Genomic DNA, 16,604 nt, shown 5'->3' on the forward strand with positions numbered 1-16,604 from the left:
AAAGGTGGTAGCATCCCCAGTGTTTTAGGTACTAAATAATAATTATTAAATCATTATTTCAGAATTCCTCGAAAAAGCTGACCTTACTTACCTACCCTGAATATTGATCTGTAATTCACAAGGCAGTATACTACAGAATAAAAACAAAGGATATAGAAAGATTGTTTTCCATATTTAAATACAGCAGTACTGAGTTTTCTGATATACTGTAAATAACCTAAATGCTAAAGGATTCATATAGATACTTTGTAATTGCTACTTTCTCTAATGGATTGTATGTATATGTATATATGATTTGAGGTATACCTTGAAAGAAGCATAAGACTCAGTTGACTGAAAAAAGGGGGCAGAATAGGAAAAGTATTCTTGTTGGTAGAAGTGTTCACTAAAGTATTCAGTGAACAAGTAACCAGTTTGACTGAACTTACTTTGGGGAGATTGGGTAAAGATGTGGGTGGAAGTTAGATTATGATTTTCACACCAGCTTTAAAAGCACAATAACATGGACTAGAAATAACATCAAACTAGACGCTGGAAAATCTGGATTCTAGTTTTTGTTTTACCATTGATTCAGCCCGTACTTAACTGGAGTATAGATTATATTTATCTTCTAGGTGGTGAAGGTGGTGCAGTGTATCTAGCAGATTGCCTGATAGCTGTTAGACTAGATGAGACACTCCATAGTCAACTAGTTGAATTAATGGATTAATTCTCTTTTTTTTTTTTTGAGGTATAGTCTCACTCTGTCGTCAGGCTGGAGTGCAGTGGCATGATCTTGGCTCACTGCAACCTCCACCTCCCAGGTTCAAGTGATACTCCTGACTCAGCCTCCCAAGTAGCTGGGACTACAGGCATGTGCTAACATCAGCTAATTTTTCTGTTTTCAGTAGAGACGGGGTTTCACCATATTGGCCAGGATGGTCTTTCTTGACCTCCTCGTGATCTGCCCGCTTCGGCCCCCCAGAGTGTTGGGGTCCCAGGCGTGAGCCACCGCGCCTGGCTGGCTAATGAATTAATTCTGACTTTGACATAGAGTTAACATTTCTGTCATTTGAACAAGGAAGGACTCTTAATCTGGTTCATTCTAGATCTGTGATCCTGTGATCATTGAGTAGGTGTGGAGAACTATTAACCATTTTTGAGCAGTGTGATTATGAGTTATATGATACCAGATGATTAGAAATGGTTAAATGTCAGATGCTTAAATGGAGTCAGATGGTTGGAGCTAGCCACAGTGTAAAACACAAATTGGAGATGAAGAGAACGGAAATATGAGGCCCATCTTAAATTGGTCTAGGCTTAAAGAGATGAGGTATTAGAAGTCAGAACTTTGATGGTTACTTTTGTAATACAAAAACAATGACTTGAGAGGCGGCAAAGAAGCCAGTAAAAACTTTTTTTTTTTTTTTTTTTTTTTGCTTTGTCAGAGATCTTTGGCTGTTGGAGAAGAGTAAGAATACTAGTCACAAAACCATTTCCCAGTTGTTTTTAACTTTATCTTTGTGTTAAGAGCCCATAGAGAATAATAGTAGTACTTAAATATTGTGGGGGAAGAAGCATCCAATGATGACTAAGGTTTCTTCTCGGCTATGGAAATAATGACACGATTGAAAGAAATAGGGGAAATCCAGAGAAAGGCACTGACTTTGAGAGAAAGAAGAATTAGTTTAGATATGTAAACTGTTATCTATTTGTGAATGGTATTTTTGTTGTATATATTGAAAACTCTTATTTTGATTTATAGAAAAGGTTGCTCTTTATAGAATCTAGATGTTTGTGCCTACATCATACCTTTGTCTCCTCAAGCCCCCAAAAGCCCCCTCAGTTTGGTTTATTTGTTGCCTCATAGAGTTTTAAAACTACCCACATCTTTATATCTGATGGACCTTTGAAGCAGGACACATGGCACTTGTTTTCTAGCTCTTTCATTTAGCCAAGCATGGTCCTACACAGGCTTGCTTATACAGTTAAGTTAGAGGTAGGCTGCACTTTTGCAGCACACATTGCTGCGTTTCTGAGCAATACCTGACATCCTGGACTACTTAGTAATAACAAATTGTGTTGAGCCAGAGATTAGTGGCAGTTGCTTTGAGATAGCTTGTTAGAATTAGCAGCATTTCTAACCTTTAAATATATTACTTCCAAACAGCTTCCAAGCCATTCTCTTATGCTACTGTTGGTAATTGAAGCCTTAGCATTCACTGTCTTGATCAGGATTCAAGCTTACAAAATTACAAGGGAGAGAGGACTTTAATCTGTTACCCATTACAACAAAGCAATGAGCAATGCTGTTTCTACAATCTTTGTTAATGCCCTGAAGAAAAACTTTCCCTTAATCACTAAAATTAAAGTAGTTTTTATTTGGATCTATGAGATCTTCCTGGCAAATGGAATGTCTTAATTTTGAGACTTTTATAGGAGGGAGAAGAAGAGGCAAAAAATTTGTACCACTTGTGTACATAAATACTGTTGATTTTTTTTTTATTATTATACTTTAAGTTTTAGGGTACATGTGCACAACATGCAGGTTAGTTACATATGTATACATGTGCCATGTTGGTGTGCTGCACCCATTAACTCATCATTTAACATTAGGTATATCTCCTAATGCTATCCCTCCCCACTCCCCCCACCCCACAACAGGCCCAGGCCCCAGTGTGTGATGTTCCCCTTCCTGTGTCCATGTGTTCTCATTGTTCAATTCCCACCTATGAATGAGAACATGTGGTGTTTGGTTTTTTGTCCTTGCGATAGTTTGCTGAGAATGATGGTTTCCAGCTTCATCCATGTCCCTACAAAGGACATGAACTCATCCTTTTTTATAGCTGCATAGTATTCCATGGTGTATATGTGCCACATTTTCTTAATCCAGTCTATCATTGTTGGACATTTGGATTGGTTCCAAGTCTTCGCTATTGTGAATAGTGCCACAATAAACATACATGTGCATGTGTCTTTATAGCAGCATGATTTATAATCCTTTGGGTATATACCCAGTAATGGGATTGCTGGGTCAAATGGTATTTCTAGATCTAGATCCCTGAGGAATCGCCACACTGACTTCCGCAATGGTTGAACTAGTTTACAGTCCCTCCAACAGTGTAAAAGTGTTCCTATTTCTCCACATCCTGTCCAGCACCTGTTGTTTCCTGACTTTTTAATGATCGCCATTCTAACTGGTGTGAGATGGTATCTCACTGTGGTTTTGATTTGCATTTCTCTGATGGCCAGTGATGATGAGCATTTTTTCATGTGTCTTTTGGCTGCATAAATGTCTTCTTTTGAGAAGTGTCTGTTCATAACCTTTGCCCACTTTTTGATGGGGTTGTTTGATTTTTTTTTGTAAATTTGTTTGAGTTCATTGTAGATTCTGGATATTAGCCCTTTGTCAGATGAGTAGATTGCAAAAATTTTCTCCCATTCTGTAGATTGCCTGTTCACTCTGATGGTAGTTTCCTTTGCTGTGCAGAAGCTCTTTAGTTTAATTAGATCCCATTTGTCAATTTTGGCTTTTGTTGCCATTGCTTTTGGTGTTTTAGACATGAAGTCCTTGCCCATGCCTATGTCCTGAATGGTATTACCTAGGTTTTCTTCTAGGATTTTTATGGTTTTAGGTCTAACATTTAAGTCTTTAATCCATCTTGCATTAATTTTTGTATAAGGTGTAAGGAAGGGATCCAGTTTCAGCTTTCTACATATGGCTAGCCAGTTTTCCCAGCACCATTTATTAAATAGGGAATCCTTTCCCCATTTCTTGTTTTTGTCAGGTTTGTCAAAGATCAGATAGTTGTAGATATGTGGCATTATTTCTGAGGGCTCTGTTCTGTTCCATTGGTCTATATCTCTGTTTTGGTACCAGTACCATGCTGTTTTGGTTACTGTAGGCTTGTAGTAATACTGTTGATTTTTTACAAATGTACTGTGAAAGAGTAGTAAAGCAGTCTACCTTAATATCACTGCCTTTTAAATTAGGTGAACAGAGGAACTATTATCTCAACTTTAAAAACGAATTTAAGGGATATGGTCCAGGTCATGCAAACATAGTATGTAATGGATTGAACTGAGAACCCAGCCCCAGTATTGTGATTCCCTGTTCAGTGTTCGTTTGTCTACATATTCTGAGTTTACACTTTGTCCATTGAACTCAATCCCCTTTTTCTTTTAAAGTACACTTTCAAAATGATCGGAGGAAGGGAGTGTTTTTGGTAAATGGGTTTCTAGTGTACATAGAGTTAAGCATCCAAGAAAGGTTTTGATAGGTCAAGGAGATAGAACCTGTGCACAAAGTAGGTGGAGCATTGAGCAAGTAAAAATCTCATTTTGCTTGTCCAGGGATCTATTACTGTTGGCAGAGAAGCAGAAGGAATATTAACAGAATAGTTTTCCTGCTGTTGGGCATGCAGGTTTGTCCATCTAGAATAAATCTGTTGTTGGCTGAGTAGGGCAAATTCATGTCTGAGAGTTGGGGGAGCATGGCTAGTGTTAAACAAGAAACTGTGTTTCAGTCTGACTTTGATGTCTGCCTTCCTTATGCTGTGGGCTAATGTACATCAGAGACATTTTTTCCTTCATTTTCCTCCAATAAGAAATCTGTTTTGCCTTTTCTGATGGATATTACAAAGAAAGATTTTTGCTCAGTATTTGTCATCATAAATTCTCATTGCTGCTGCTGCCCTCAGAAGGATTGTATAAATGAGGTAGGTAAGAATTTCCAGTATATATAACAGTTTATATTGTAGCCTTTTTGGTGATATTGGTAGAAAGTTTCCGTTAAAATATTGAAATTGTTAACTTTCAGTTAAAGTATTGCAATTGTTAACTTGAGAATGCTTTAAAAATATTTAGAGTTCTATAATTTAGTGAATTTATAGTGTATTCTGTGTGAGGAGGGGGTAGGCTTTTGTTAATTCTGAATGGTTAGGGAAAAGTTTTACCTTTATTAAGAGTTAATGTTAATGTTACCCTACCACATTTGAAGCATAAGCTTTTAAGAAGCAAGTGCTGGCAATTTTTAGGATCTGAAAGATTGAGTCAGAGAATTCTGTATTATGACTCACTTTTATTTTTCTAGCAGGTTAGTTGGCAAAACATAGTATATAGAATTCAAATGAGAAGTCAGCCTATAAAATGTGCATATGTTTTTGTGGGGTTTTTTTTAGTTCAAATAGCGCAACATAAAATTTGATAAACATTTGTCTTATATCGGACTCTCAATGTGCTATTATAGAGTTACAGTTGTTCATTTTTTTGTACCCCATTTAAAATTGTGCAGAAGTGGCCTTTGTGTTTTGTAATGAGTGTACAGTAGATATTCAAGAAATACTTACATTTTATGAAGAAAAATAAGCTACTGTCCCATGTCAAAAAACATATGCCACTACTGCCTAAAGGTAACTCTTGCGAATTAGAAAAGTAAGAGAAAAATATCTGTAGAGCCAGTGAGTTGTTGGCTCTGGAGGAGTGGAATGAGAGGGCTGTATGTCCTTAACAAACTCTAGTTTTGTTCTGTGTAAGACAGTAACCCAATTTATCTAGCTTAGTTCTTTTTTCTTCTTTTATCATGAAAACATCTTGTTATCATTACTTTGTTCTGTCTGGTGCTTAAAATCGTGTTTAAGAATAATCTAGTTCACCTTTCAAAAATTATCAGTTATAAAAATTACATTGAGTTCTCATGTCTTAAGAACAAGAAACCTATGAGTATATTTTAAAAACTGTAATTTTGTATTTATTTTAAACAGCTATTACATGTCCCAGATGACTTTTCTGTGGGTCACTTTTAGGATCAGCGAGGTTTCATAATCATTCCATGTACACATTTACTTTTAATATACAATACCTGTATATGCTTGCTTCTTAAATGATTCAGAATACCTCTGCTAGGTATTTTAATCATCCTGGCTTATTGATGGTTGCTGACTGGTAAGATTCCTTGTTATATTTTTCAGTATTTAAGTGGGTAGCATTAAGCAGTCTTAATCTTTTAATACCAGCTACTGGACTGGTAAGGTGTGTCTCAGTTTTATTGGCTAACTTGGCACCTATGGTACATTTTTTAAGGCAGTAGTAGTATCTAAATATGTGGTATAGCATTGGTATGGAATTTTCTATACAAAATTCTTGGCTATAGGTTGAAAAAGCAGCATAACCTACTAAATTTAAGGTTGTATTATGCACAGTTATTGATTTTGCTGTATCTTAATATCTGTTTTGCTCAATAAGTATTCCTATTTGTAAAGTCATGAATTCATATATGTTTGCAGGGATAGGATTAACAAGAGGATTATTATTAAGGATAATCAAGGATGAAAGCAGGTTCAAGAAAAGATTTTCCTTCCTTTATTATCTTTGGTGATTGCCTTTATACTCAGAGGTAGCCTTGGGTCAGCAAACTTAATACTTCAAAGAGCTTTGAACCCAGATAGACATTTGAATTCAGTTGTTGTAAATTTAGATAGACAGGTTGGACAGGTGTTATCATTATTGGCTAGACAGGAAACCTGAAGCTCAGAACTACTTCTGCTTGTCCAGTTCACACTGAATGTCTTTTATTGTTAAATGTTTTTGTCCTTTCAGTGTGCCTATGCTAGATTAAAACAGAAGAATCAGTATACATTTGCTTTGTTAAATTAATACATAGTTTTATTGCCAGTAGGCTACGTACATTCCCCTGAAATGTATGTGCTTACGGAAGAAGGAACTTTTTTTTCTGAGACAGGGTCTCGGTGTGTCACCCAGGCTAGAGTGCAGTGGCACGATCATGGCTCACTGCAGCCTTTACCTCCTGGGCTCAAACGATCCTCTGGACCAGCCTCCTGAGTAGGTGGACTACAGGCATATGTGCCGCCACACCCCACTAGTTTTTTGTCTCTTTGGAGAGACAGGGTCTTGCTTTGTGCCCATGCTGGTCTCAAACAAACAGCTGGGCTCAAACGATCCTCCTGCCTCGGCCTCCCAAAGTGTTGGGACTACAGGTTTGAGCCACCACACCTGGCCCTAGACTTTTAAAATGCTATCAAAATAATCAGAAGAGCTAATTGTGTTAGCTCACGCCAGTAATCCCAGCACTTTGGGAGGCCAAGGTGGGAGGATTGTTTAAGCCAGCAGTTCAAGATTAGCCTGGGCAACATAGCAAGACTTTGTTTCTCCAAAAAGACAAAAAATTAGCTGGGCATGGTGGCACACACCTGTAGTCCCAGCTACTTGGGAGGCTGAGGCAGGAGGAGTTTGAGGCTACAGTAAGCCACAATCCCACCACTGTACTCCAGCCTGGGCAGCAGAGCAAGAACTTATCATTTTCTTTTTCTTTTTCTTTTTTTTTTTTTTTGAGACAGAGGTTTGCTCAGTCACCCAGGCTGGAGTGCAGTGGCACTATCTGGGCTCACTGCAACCTCTACCTCCTAGGTTCAAGCGATTCTCCTGCCTCAGACTCCCAAGTAGCTGGGATTACAGGCACCCGCCATCATGCCCAGCTAATTTTTGTAGAGACGGGGTTTCACCATGTTGGCCAGGCTGTCTTGAACTCCTGACCTCAGGTGATCCACCTGCCTCGGCTTCCCAAAGTGCTGGGATTATAGGTGTGAGCCGCCATGCCTGGTCAAGAACTTATCTTTACAAAAAGAAAGTTTATGCAGTTTTTATGTGTTTATTGTAGAAAACTAAAACCAAATGTAAACCAAAATACAGTTGTTCCTCCCTGTCTGGGGAATTGGTTCCAGGACCCCACACTCCTGTGGATACCAAAATTTGAAGATGCTCAATTTCCAGAAATATAAAATGACCCATAGTATTTACATGTAAAAATTATTTACAATAGCTAATACACTGTGAGTGCTATGTAAGCAGTTGTTATACTGTATTGTTTAGATAATAATGACAGGGAAAAGCCTGTATGTGTTCAGTACAGATACAGTTTTCTCTTTTGAATTTTTAATATACAGTTCGTTGAATCCACAGACGTGGAAACCATGAATAAGGAGGGCCAACTGTACTCAGTTTTTCTACTATCAGAGAATTTTTAGTATGTGGCATTCATTTTTTTCTTGCATTTCCTGTTTTCATAAGTCTTAAGTTTGAAATACCAGCTTGCTCAATTAAAGCAGCCTTTTGCTTCAGCAGCGTTATTTTGTTTTCACTAGAATTATATGAAGATAAAAACAAGCTGGGAAAAACTTAGATGGAGTTGGAAAAATAAGATTGAGGATAATACAGATAGTGATCTTTGTAGTCATTCTCATAAATGAAGCTTTTAAATACATGAATTTAACTTTAGGGTCAGCCCTACTACACAGTTCCTTGCTGTGAAAAGTTAGCCCTGGGAGTAGAATTCTCCAAATTGGGTCTTCGGAATAATACAATGAGTAATTGAGTATTATCCAGCTTTGGATATAACTCTGGTACTTAAAAGACTTTAGAGCTAATCATTTTATGTATTTCATTTATTTCATTTAGATCTATGAGAGATTATATGCATTTCTGTGATTTATCGGTCACTAATTTTGTTTTACCATATCTGTCATTGAGACTATAGATAATCAGAATGTATGTATATTTAATAACTTAACTTTTCTGACCACCCCACCCCAACTCCATTCCCTTTGTTTTATGTGTCTGTTGACTTACAGTGCCACTTGAACAGCATATCAGTGCTTCAACTCTTGATCCGTGTGGTGACTTAGATGAGGTCAGAATAGATGAGATCTTTTTCTCTTTCACCCCACCTCTTAGACAGAAGCATTTTGTTCTTACATCTTATGTATATTTTCCACACATTGCTGGTTTTTTTTGTTTTTGTTTTTGTTTTTTTAAAGATAGAGTCTTGCTCTGTCACCAGGCTGGAGTGCAGTGGCTCGATCTCAGCTCACTGCAACCTCTGCCTCCCGGGTTCAAGAGATTCTCCTGCCTCAGCCTCCCGAGTAGCTGGGACTACAGGCATGCGCCACCACGCCCATCTAATTTTTGTATTTTTAGTAGAGATGGGGTTTCACCATGTTGGCCAGGATGGTCTCGATCTCTTGACCTCGTGATCTGCCCACCTCAGCCTCCCCAAAGTGCTGGGATTACAGGTTGAGCCACGGCACCCAACCTGAAAATTTACTTTTAAAGAATTTATTGGCTGGGTATGGTGGCTCACACCTGTAATCCCGGCACTTTGGGAGGCCGAGGAGGGCGGATCACCTGAGGTCAGGTGTTCAAGACCAGTCTGGCCAACATGGAGAAACCCCCATCCCATCTGTACTAAAAATACGAAAATTAGCTGAGCATGGTGGCGTATACCTGTACTCCCGGCTACTCAGGAGGCTGAGGCAGGAGAATTGCGTGAACCTAGGAGGCGGAGGTTGTAGTGAGCCAAAGTCACACCACTGCACTCCATACTGGGCAACAGAGCAAGACTCCATCTCGAGGAAAAAAAAAAAAAAGAAAGAAATAATTTATTTATACTTTATAAAGATTCTAAACTATTACTGTGATGACTACTATGTATTATCACATGTAATAGTGGTAATGAGTTTTCTTCTGAGATTAATTGCAGAGCATGTCTTTCTTATGGGTCCAATATATTACTTTTCATTGTGTTTTATTTGTGCAGGACAATTTGCTCTTCAGTTATCATACCAAAACAATATAAATCCTCAACTCCTTTGAGTTTGTTAAAGATTACTATAATAATATAATGCCTGCCAAACTAAGCATGTGAATTCATGCCCACACATGGGTTCAGTGTTCAAAATAGTTAAATGCTGTATTGATTGATGTGTTTAGGGAACAAGGTTGAACAAAAGATCTTCTAACCAATTAGAACATTTAGCTTTCTTTTTTAGGCAATAAATTCCTTTACTTGAAACACAGCAGAAGATATTAACATCTGCCTAAATTTTTTCGTTGTCACATATGGAAGTAAGTGACCCCACTGTCACTGTTCCATGTTTTCTTGTGAAGAGCTAAGTTGCCACTACCCAACTGTGACACTGCATGGACCAACTCCTGCAGGCGAGTCAGAAAAAAAGCCAGGATAGTAAGAAAGGAACCTAAAAGAAATTTAAAAAACAAAGTTCAAAGGCCCTGCTTTTATTAATGCATTTCTGCTTATGGTTTTCAGGGGGTGAAGCCAGCCAGTTTTGACAAAGTAGCAATTCCTGAAGTGAAGGAAATCATTGAAGGATGCATACGACAAAACAAAGATGAAAGGTAAGTTGCCTCTTTTGATCTGGGTGATACTTGAACAAAACCTAAAAACTAATGTGCTTTGAGTACAACACTCATTCTACGGTGTATTTAATATTTGTGATTGGTTTCTCTGTTTGTGCCTGTAACATTTTTAAAGGTAGGGTTTTGTTCATTGTGGTTATTCAGATTTGATGTACTGGAACACTGTAAAAATATGGTTTGGTAGAGTTTCAGTAAACCAGAACCACCGTAAACATAGCTACATTCCATGAGAACTGCTTACTTAAAACATCAGCATGATTTATAAAACTCAAAAAAGAGTTTAATATCTGACACAGGAAATCTTTTCTTGGTCCTTTACCATTGGATTCTAAATGGTGAAATAAAACTTTGGCTCTTTAAAGTCAGCTCAGCTATTACAGGTCTGATTTGCTGTCCTTACGCCAGAATTGAAGAAGAGCAAAACATCAAAATTCCTTGAGTAAAAAGAGAAGACTTCGCCCAGGGGTTAGAAAGAGATGTGGCTTAGTCATTTGTACTAACAGAGGACTTTTCTTAGAGGAGTGGCAAGTATCTGATCTGCCATATAGCTGATTCATCACCCGTTAGGCGTGGCGAAGGTCCAGTGTCTGTTTTTGAAAAACAGTCTATCTTTGCCACCCCCTTCCATCCTCCAAAAAAGAAAAAGGAGACTAGCTAGTACAAATATAAATTGCAAATTGAGCATAATCTACCACTTGAAGAATGAGAGCTATTAGATATATCAACCAAATTAAAGAATTCCATCTTTTCACCTCTCCAGTCTCGTTCTTTTTATAACATCGTTATTTAGAAGAGCTTAACTTCATGGTTTTTAAGCCTTTATTAAGTAAAAATTTAGTTTGAGTTTTCATTTTTATATATGCTGGGTAGTTAAATCTCTTTAAGGACTTTTTACTATAAACAAAGGAATGTTTGTTTCAACTCTTTTTTTTTTTTTTGACACAGTCTTGTTCTGTTGCCTAGGCTGGAGTACAGTGGCATAGTCTCAGCTTACTGCAATCTCTGCCTTCCAGGTTCAAACAATTCTCCTGTCTCAGCCTCCTGAGTAGCTAGGACTACAGATGCACATCACCATGCCTGGCTAATTTTTGTATTTTTAGTAGAGACGGGGTTTCACCATATTGGTCAGGCGGGTTGCGGACTCCTGACCTGAGGTGAACACCCACCTTGGCCTCCCAAAGTACTGGGATTACAGGGGTGAGCCACTGCGCCCAGCCTGTTTCAATTCTTGATGGAGCAGTTTATTAGATGATTGGCATATTGAAACCATTTTATCTTAAGATTGTTTCACAATCAGACTTCTGCTTGCCCAGTACACAAATTATTGAACAAGGAATTAAGAGAACTTATTGGTGTAAATAAAGCTTGCTGTGGTAGAAGGTACCAAACTAGAAACAAAAATACTTATTTTCTAGTTTCTATTTCAGCATTTACAGCTTTTATAACTGTGAGCAAGATTCTCAGCCTTTCTGGGCCTACATTTCCTAATAATCAGGAGATGATATCGAATTGGGTGTTGGTCAGACAAGATTATAAATATGAAGATTTGTGTTACTTATAAAATGCTATGTAAATTATCATGTGGTATTTTGAAGTTTTAATAGAGCCAATTGTGTTAGCTCACCATTACTAGTATACTATTACTAATGAGATCATTGGATTTAAAAATTGTTACAATTGTGTTAGCTCGCCATTACTAGTATATTATTACTAATGAGATCATTGGATTTAAAAATTATGTTACAATTGTGTTAGCTCGCCATTACTAGTATATTATTACTAATGAGATGATTGGATTTAAAAATTATCACTATCAGCTCTTATTCATGAATGAGATTGTTATGATGTTCTATACTTCAGAGTAAACCTCTGTAGTCACCCTTCAAATGCAGCAATGTAAAAATGAGTTATAAACTTTCCCCTGTATTTTTTCCCATTTTTTTCTTCTGTGAATAATAACAATAATTGGCCACATTTGAAAATTATTTTTTCAGACTAATGGTGTTTTATTTTTGTTCCTTTTCTTTTCCCTCTGTTTGGAAGATATTCCATCAAAGACCTTTTGAACCATGCCTTCTTCCAAGAGGAAACAGGAGTACGGGTAGAATTAGCAGAAGAAGACGATGGAGAAAAAATAGCCATAAAATTATGGCTACGTATTGAAGATATTAAGAAATTAAAGGGAAAATACAAAGATAATGAAGCTATTGAGTTTTCTTTTGATTTAGAGAGAGATGTCCCAGAAGATGTTGCTCAAGAAATGGTAAATTGACATTAACTAGCCATTTTAAAATTGATTTAGACTTATATACATCAATACTATCATTAAGCAAAAAAGCAGTTGATGAAGTGCCATGTGTGGCATATCCCATTGACATAAAATTGTGATGGCCCTAAAAGTTATCTTTGATTAGTGGGATTTTCCAGTGTGTGTGTGTGTGTGTGTGTGTGTGTGTGTGTGTGTGTGTGTGTTTATTTATTTTTTTTTTAACTCCCTTCTTTGTATTGCTTTTCTAATGGGTGTTAGATTTTATAGTCCTTTTTAAAAGTAAAAATTTTTTTTTTTTTTTTTTTGAGGGAGAGAGAGACAGGGTCTTGCTCTGTCACCAGGCTGGAGTGCAGTGGCCTGATAATCATAGCTTACTGCAGCCTTAAACTCCTGAACTCAAGCAATCCTTCTGCCTTAGCCTGCCGGGAAGCTGGGACCATAGGGACATGCCACCACACCTGACTAATTTTTGTATTTTTAGTATAGACAGGGTTTCACCATGTTGGCCAGGCTTGTCTCAAACTCCTGATTTCAAGTGATCCTCCCACCTCAGCCTCCCAAAGTGCTGGGAGTACACGTGTGAGCCACTTCGCCTGGCCAAAAGTTATTTTTGAGAAAATATGTAGATATATATATATATACATAGGGATAGATAGATGAGATAGATAGGTAGAACTAGTAGAATGCATTCCGAAGTCGTTTTGAAAAGTCTGTAAGATTGAGTGACTCCCAGTTTGTATAAGCATCATTCATTAAGAATGCAAGTTATGTTTCTACATATTGGTACATTAGCCTTTGATCAGTTATCTGGATGAACTCTATAAACAGACATAGGACCATGAATTGTTTTTACTTTGAAGAGAGTTTTCCTGATCAAATATTAGTAGGAAGCCTTTGATGTATTATTATTTGAAGTATGTCTAAAAGATCACTCTTCCATAAGGAAACCCTTCCCCAAATTTATGCTTGCCATAGTGCCCAAAATAGCTAATTATTATGGAAAGATAACTCAGAACATCTCTACTCGGATTTATAAGAACCATTCAAAAGTGGTATTTGCCTCTGAGAAGAGATCAGGTATGAGTTACTTATGTTTAATTGTTAGCTGTTTGTATTGTCTGAGTTTTTTTGCTTTTTTGGAGGGGAGGAGCAGTGTTAAATCTTCATATTCGTACCACAGTTGTTTTACCAGATTAAGTAGTTGCCTTGTAAAAGAAAGTAAAATCAGCACAGGTTAATGTTAATGGTTACATGTGAGGGGGAAATACAGTGAATAGAACAGAGTACCTTACTTGGTTTAGGAACTGAGGTTTTAGTTGCCCCATTGTTTTATTGTTTGTCATAAGGAGTGAAGGTATACCTACCCTTCGAGTTTCTGCAAAAATGGTGGTACCCACCCCTCAAGTATCTACAAAGATGGTAGGGAAATGCATGATGCAGATTCTACAGTTCGGTTAAGGCCAGTCCTGAGAGAATTCTTTCTTCCTCCTCTTCTCTACTTTTTTTCACAATGCCTTTTTTTTTTGGCGGGGGTGGTGGTGGGGGATGTTGTTTTCTTTCAATATATTACTGCTTAATTTACCCTTTTATTCTGTAGGTAGAGTCTGGGTATGTCTGTGAAGGTGATCACAAGACCATGGCTAAAGCTATCAAAGACAGAGTATCATTAATTAAGAGGAAACGAGAGCAGCGGCAGTTGGTACGGGAGGAGCAAGAAAAAAAAAAGCAGGAAGAGAGCAGTCTCAAACAGCAGGTAGAACAATCCAGTGCTTCCCAGACAGGAATCAAGCAGCTCCCTTCTGCTAGCACCGGCATACCTACAGCTTCTACCACTTCAGCTTCAGTTTCTACACAAGTAGAACCTGAAGAACCTGAGGCAGATCAACATCAACAACTACAGTACCAGCAACCCAGTGTATCTGTGTTATGTACGTATCTTGGGAAGTGGACAGATAGACTAATGATTCTCCTAATTGGTTTTTTTAGCTTCTTGTTATTTTGCACTGGCTTTTTGGTTTTGAATTATGAATCCTACTATTATACAAAATTTGAAATGGTTGTCGTCTAGCTTCTCTTTATTCTTATATCTGTGACTAGGAGAATAGAAGGATGGGGTGGTAAGGAAATGTGATTAGGATACAAAATAATTTTATAAGCTTCAACATCTTGGAGGTTTCAATTTGTAGATTTCTACTTTTCACAGTTTATTTAAGTAAAATAGAATTAGTAATGAAGGATGAACAAGCTTGGCTACTAAAATTGAACCCATCAGTCTGGTTGAGCTCTTTTAGCAAAGCTGAATGGTATATAGACTACAAACTAATGAGAACACTGGTTATTAATTTAATTACTTGTTTAATACTGAGAACCTCCTGGCCTCCATAGTTAAGACTGAAAGCTCTGTCAAATTTAAGGCTTATAGTGTTCCATGTTGTTTCCCTTACTCCTCAGATGATAAGATTCTGTGATAGCCATATGGATTCCTCATTTAAATATAGAAATCTACTGAATGTGGCTACAATTCATTTTTTATTTAGTTCAAATCTGTGCAAGGAATAACTAGTTACCACTAATATAATGGGTCTAAAATATGAGAAAATGTGAACCTCCATTTTGTGATTTGTCTTTCTCTCTCTCTCTCTTTTTTTTTTTTGGTGATTCATTTTTCCTTCAGCTGATGGGACAGTTGACAGTGGTCAGGGATCCTCTGTCTTCACAGAATCTCGAGTGAGCAGCCAACAGACAGTTTCATATGGTTCCCAGCATGAACAGGCACATTCTACAGGCACAGTCCCAGGGCATATACCTTCTACTGTCCAAGCACAGTCTCAGCCCCATGGGGTATATCCACCCTCAAGTGTGGTAAGTAAATGCTTAAGAGCATGTAATACTACAATGAGAGCTAATGGATAGTCTGCTAAATTAAAATTCTTTGTACAAACCAAGTAGCAGTATGAGTCTGAAGTAGAAAATATAAAATGCTGTATCTCTAAAGCCTTATTATAGAGTTAGAGTAGTCCTGGTAGAGTAGGATATAGACATTAATGTGTGGGCATTAGCTGAACTGCCTACATGAAGCAACTATGTGCAAGATTTAGATTAGTCTGCATTTTTACTAAAGGTAATGCTCTCTTTAGCACTTCAGATGTTGAAACTATTCACAGCAACAAAAGCTGGACATACAAATGTTTTGTGGGCGGGGCAAGGAGAGTTTTTCAAAAGCTTATTAAAATGATTACTAAGTATTTCCTGTAAGATTCCCTATTGTACAAAACACAGGTAAGACCTTCAAACCATTATAGAATGCTGCATGTGAGTACTCTAGATTGAGGGAATCCTTTATTTGAATGACTGTTTAATTTAGCGCTTGTGTTGAGTTAATCATCAGTTGCTGTGTGTGTTCCTGCCTTTTAAAGTCTGTGTTGGACACAAGTTCCTTCCCCAGTATATGTTCTTTTGCTTTTTCCCTTTAGTTGGTAACTGTTTTATTACTGATTTATTTTCAGAATCAACTTACAGAAATTGTTTCCTGAAACATTTTATGCTTGTATACACACACACACACACACAATTATCCTATGTTTTACATTAGACACTCTTGCTTCTCATATAGAGAATGTTAAAGTAGATCATCAGTTAATACCCCATTTCTTTTGTTGACCTCAGAGGAAAATAAAATATGTCATTTGCCTCTGAAAGGTATTAGAAAATAAGTACCTTGTCACCTTATAGCACTTGTTTAATGAGATCTTTAAGCAGACAGATTTTCCCCTCCTTCTCAGAAAGCTTTTAATCTAAACTTTGTGGAATTCTTGCTCTTCTTTAAATGAAAATCTTTCTCTGTTAAGAAAATACTTCTGCTTGTTCTGATTTTTTATCCTACAGCTTGGAATAAAAGATGTTTATTTGTTTCAGAGTCCATTTAATCCTGCTTTGGCTAGGTCTCAAAATGAATGGCCACAGTTAACACAAATAAAAAACAACTAATATACTAACTTTTTTTAAAACAATCTACTTTCTATCTTTAAAATAATTAAGTGAGGGTAGGATAGAAGAACTTTATAAAGACTGCACAGAAAATATATTTCTGTGTTCTGACAAATATTACTTGTCAGCATTTCTTGTC

General features: G+C 37.2%; 1 protein-coding gene across 24 annotated transcripts in view; it reads left to right on the forward strand.

Annotated features, from left to right (window-relative positions):
• WNK1 (WNK lysine deficient protein kinase 1) overlaps positions 1-16,604 on the forward strand; it is a 160,445-nt gene that overhangs the window by 96,289 nt on the left and 47,552 nt on the right. For all 24 annotated transcript variants that reach the window (XM_009247295.2, XM_009247287.3, XM_054527806.2 and 21 more), the window contains exons 5-8: positions 10,100-10,188; positions 12,253-12,472; positions 14,076-14,406; positions 15,153-15,340. In XM_009247295.2, the coding sequence (XP_009245570.2) occupies positions 10,100-10,188; positions 12,253-12,472; positions 14,076-14,406; positions 15,153-15,340 (828 nt within the window). The remainder of the gene's footprint in view (positions 1-10,099; positions 10,189-12,252; positions 12,473-14,075; positions 14,407-15,152; positions 15,341-16,604) is intronic.

Source organism: Pongo abelii, chromosome 10, assembly GCF_028885655.2.
Source record: "Pongo abelii isolate AG06213 chromosome 10, NHGRI_mPonAbe1-v2.0_pri, whole genome shotgun sequence".
NCBI lineage: Eukaryota > Metazoa > Chordata > Mammalia > Primates > Hominidae > Pongo > Pongo abelii.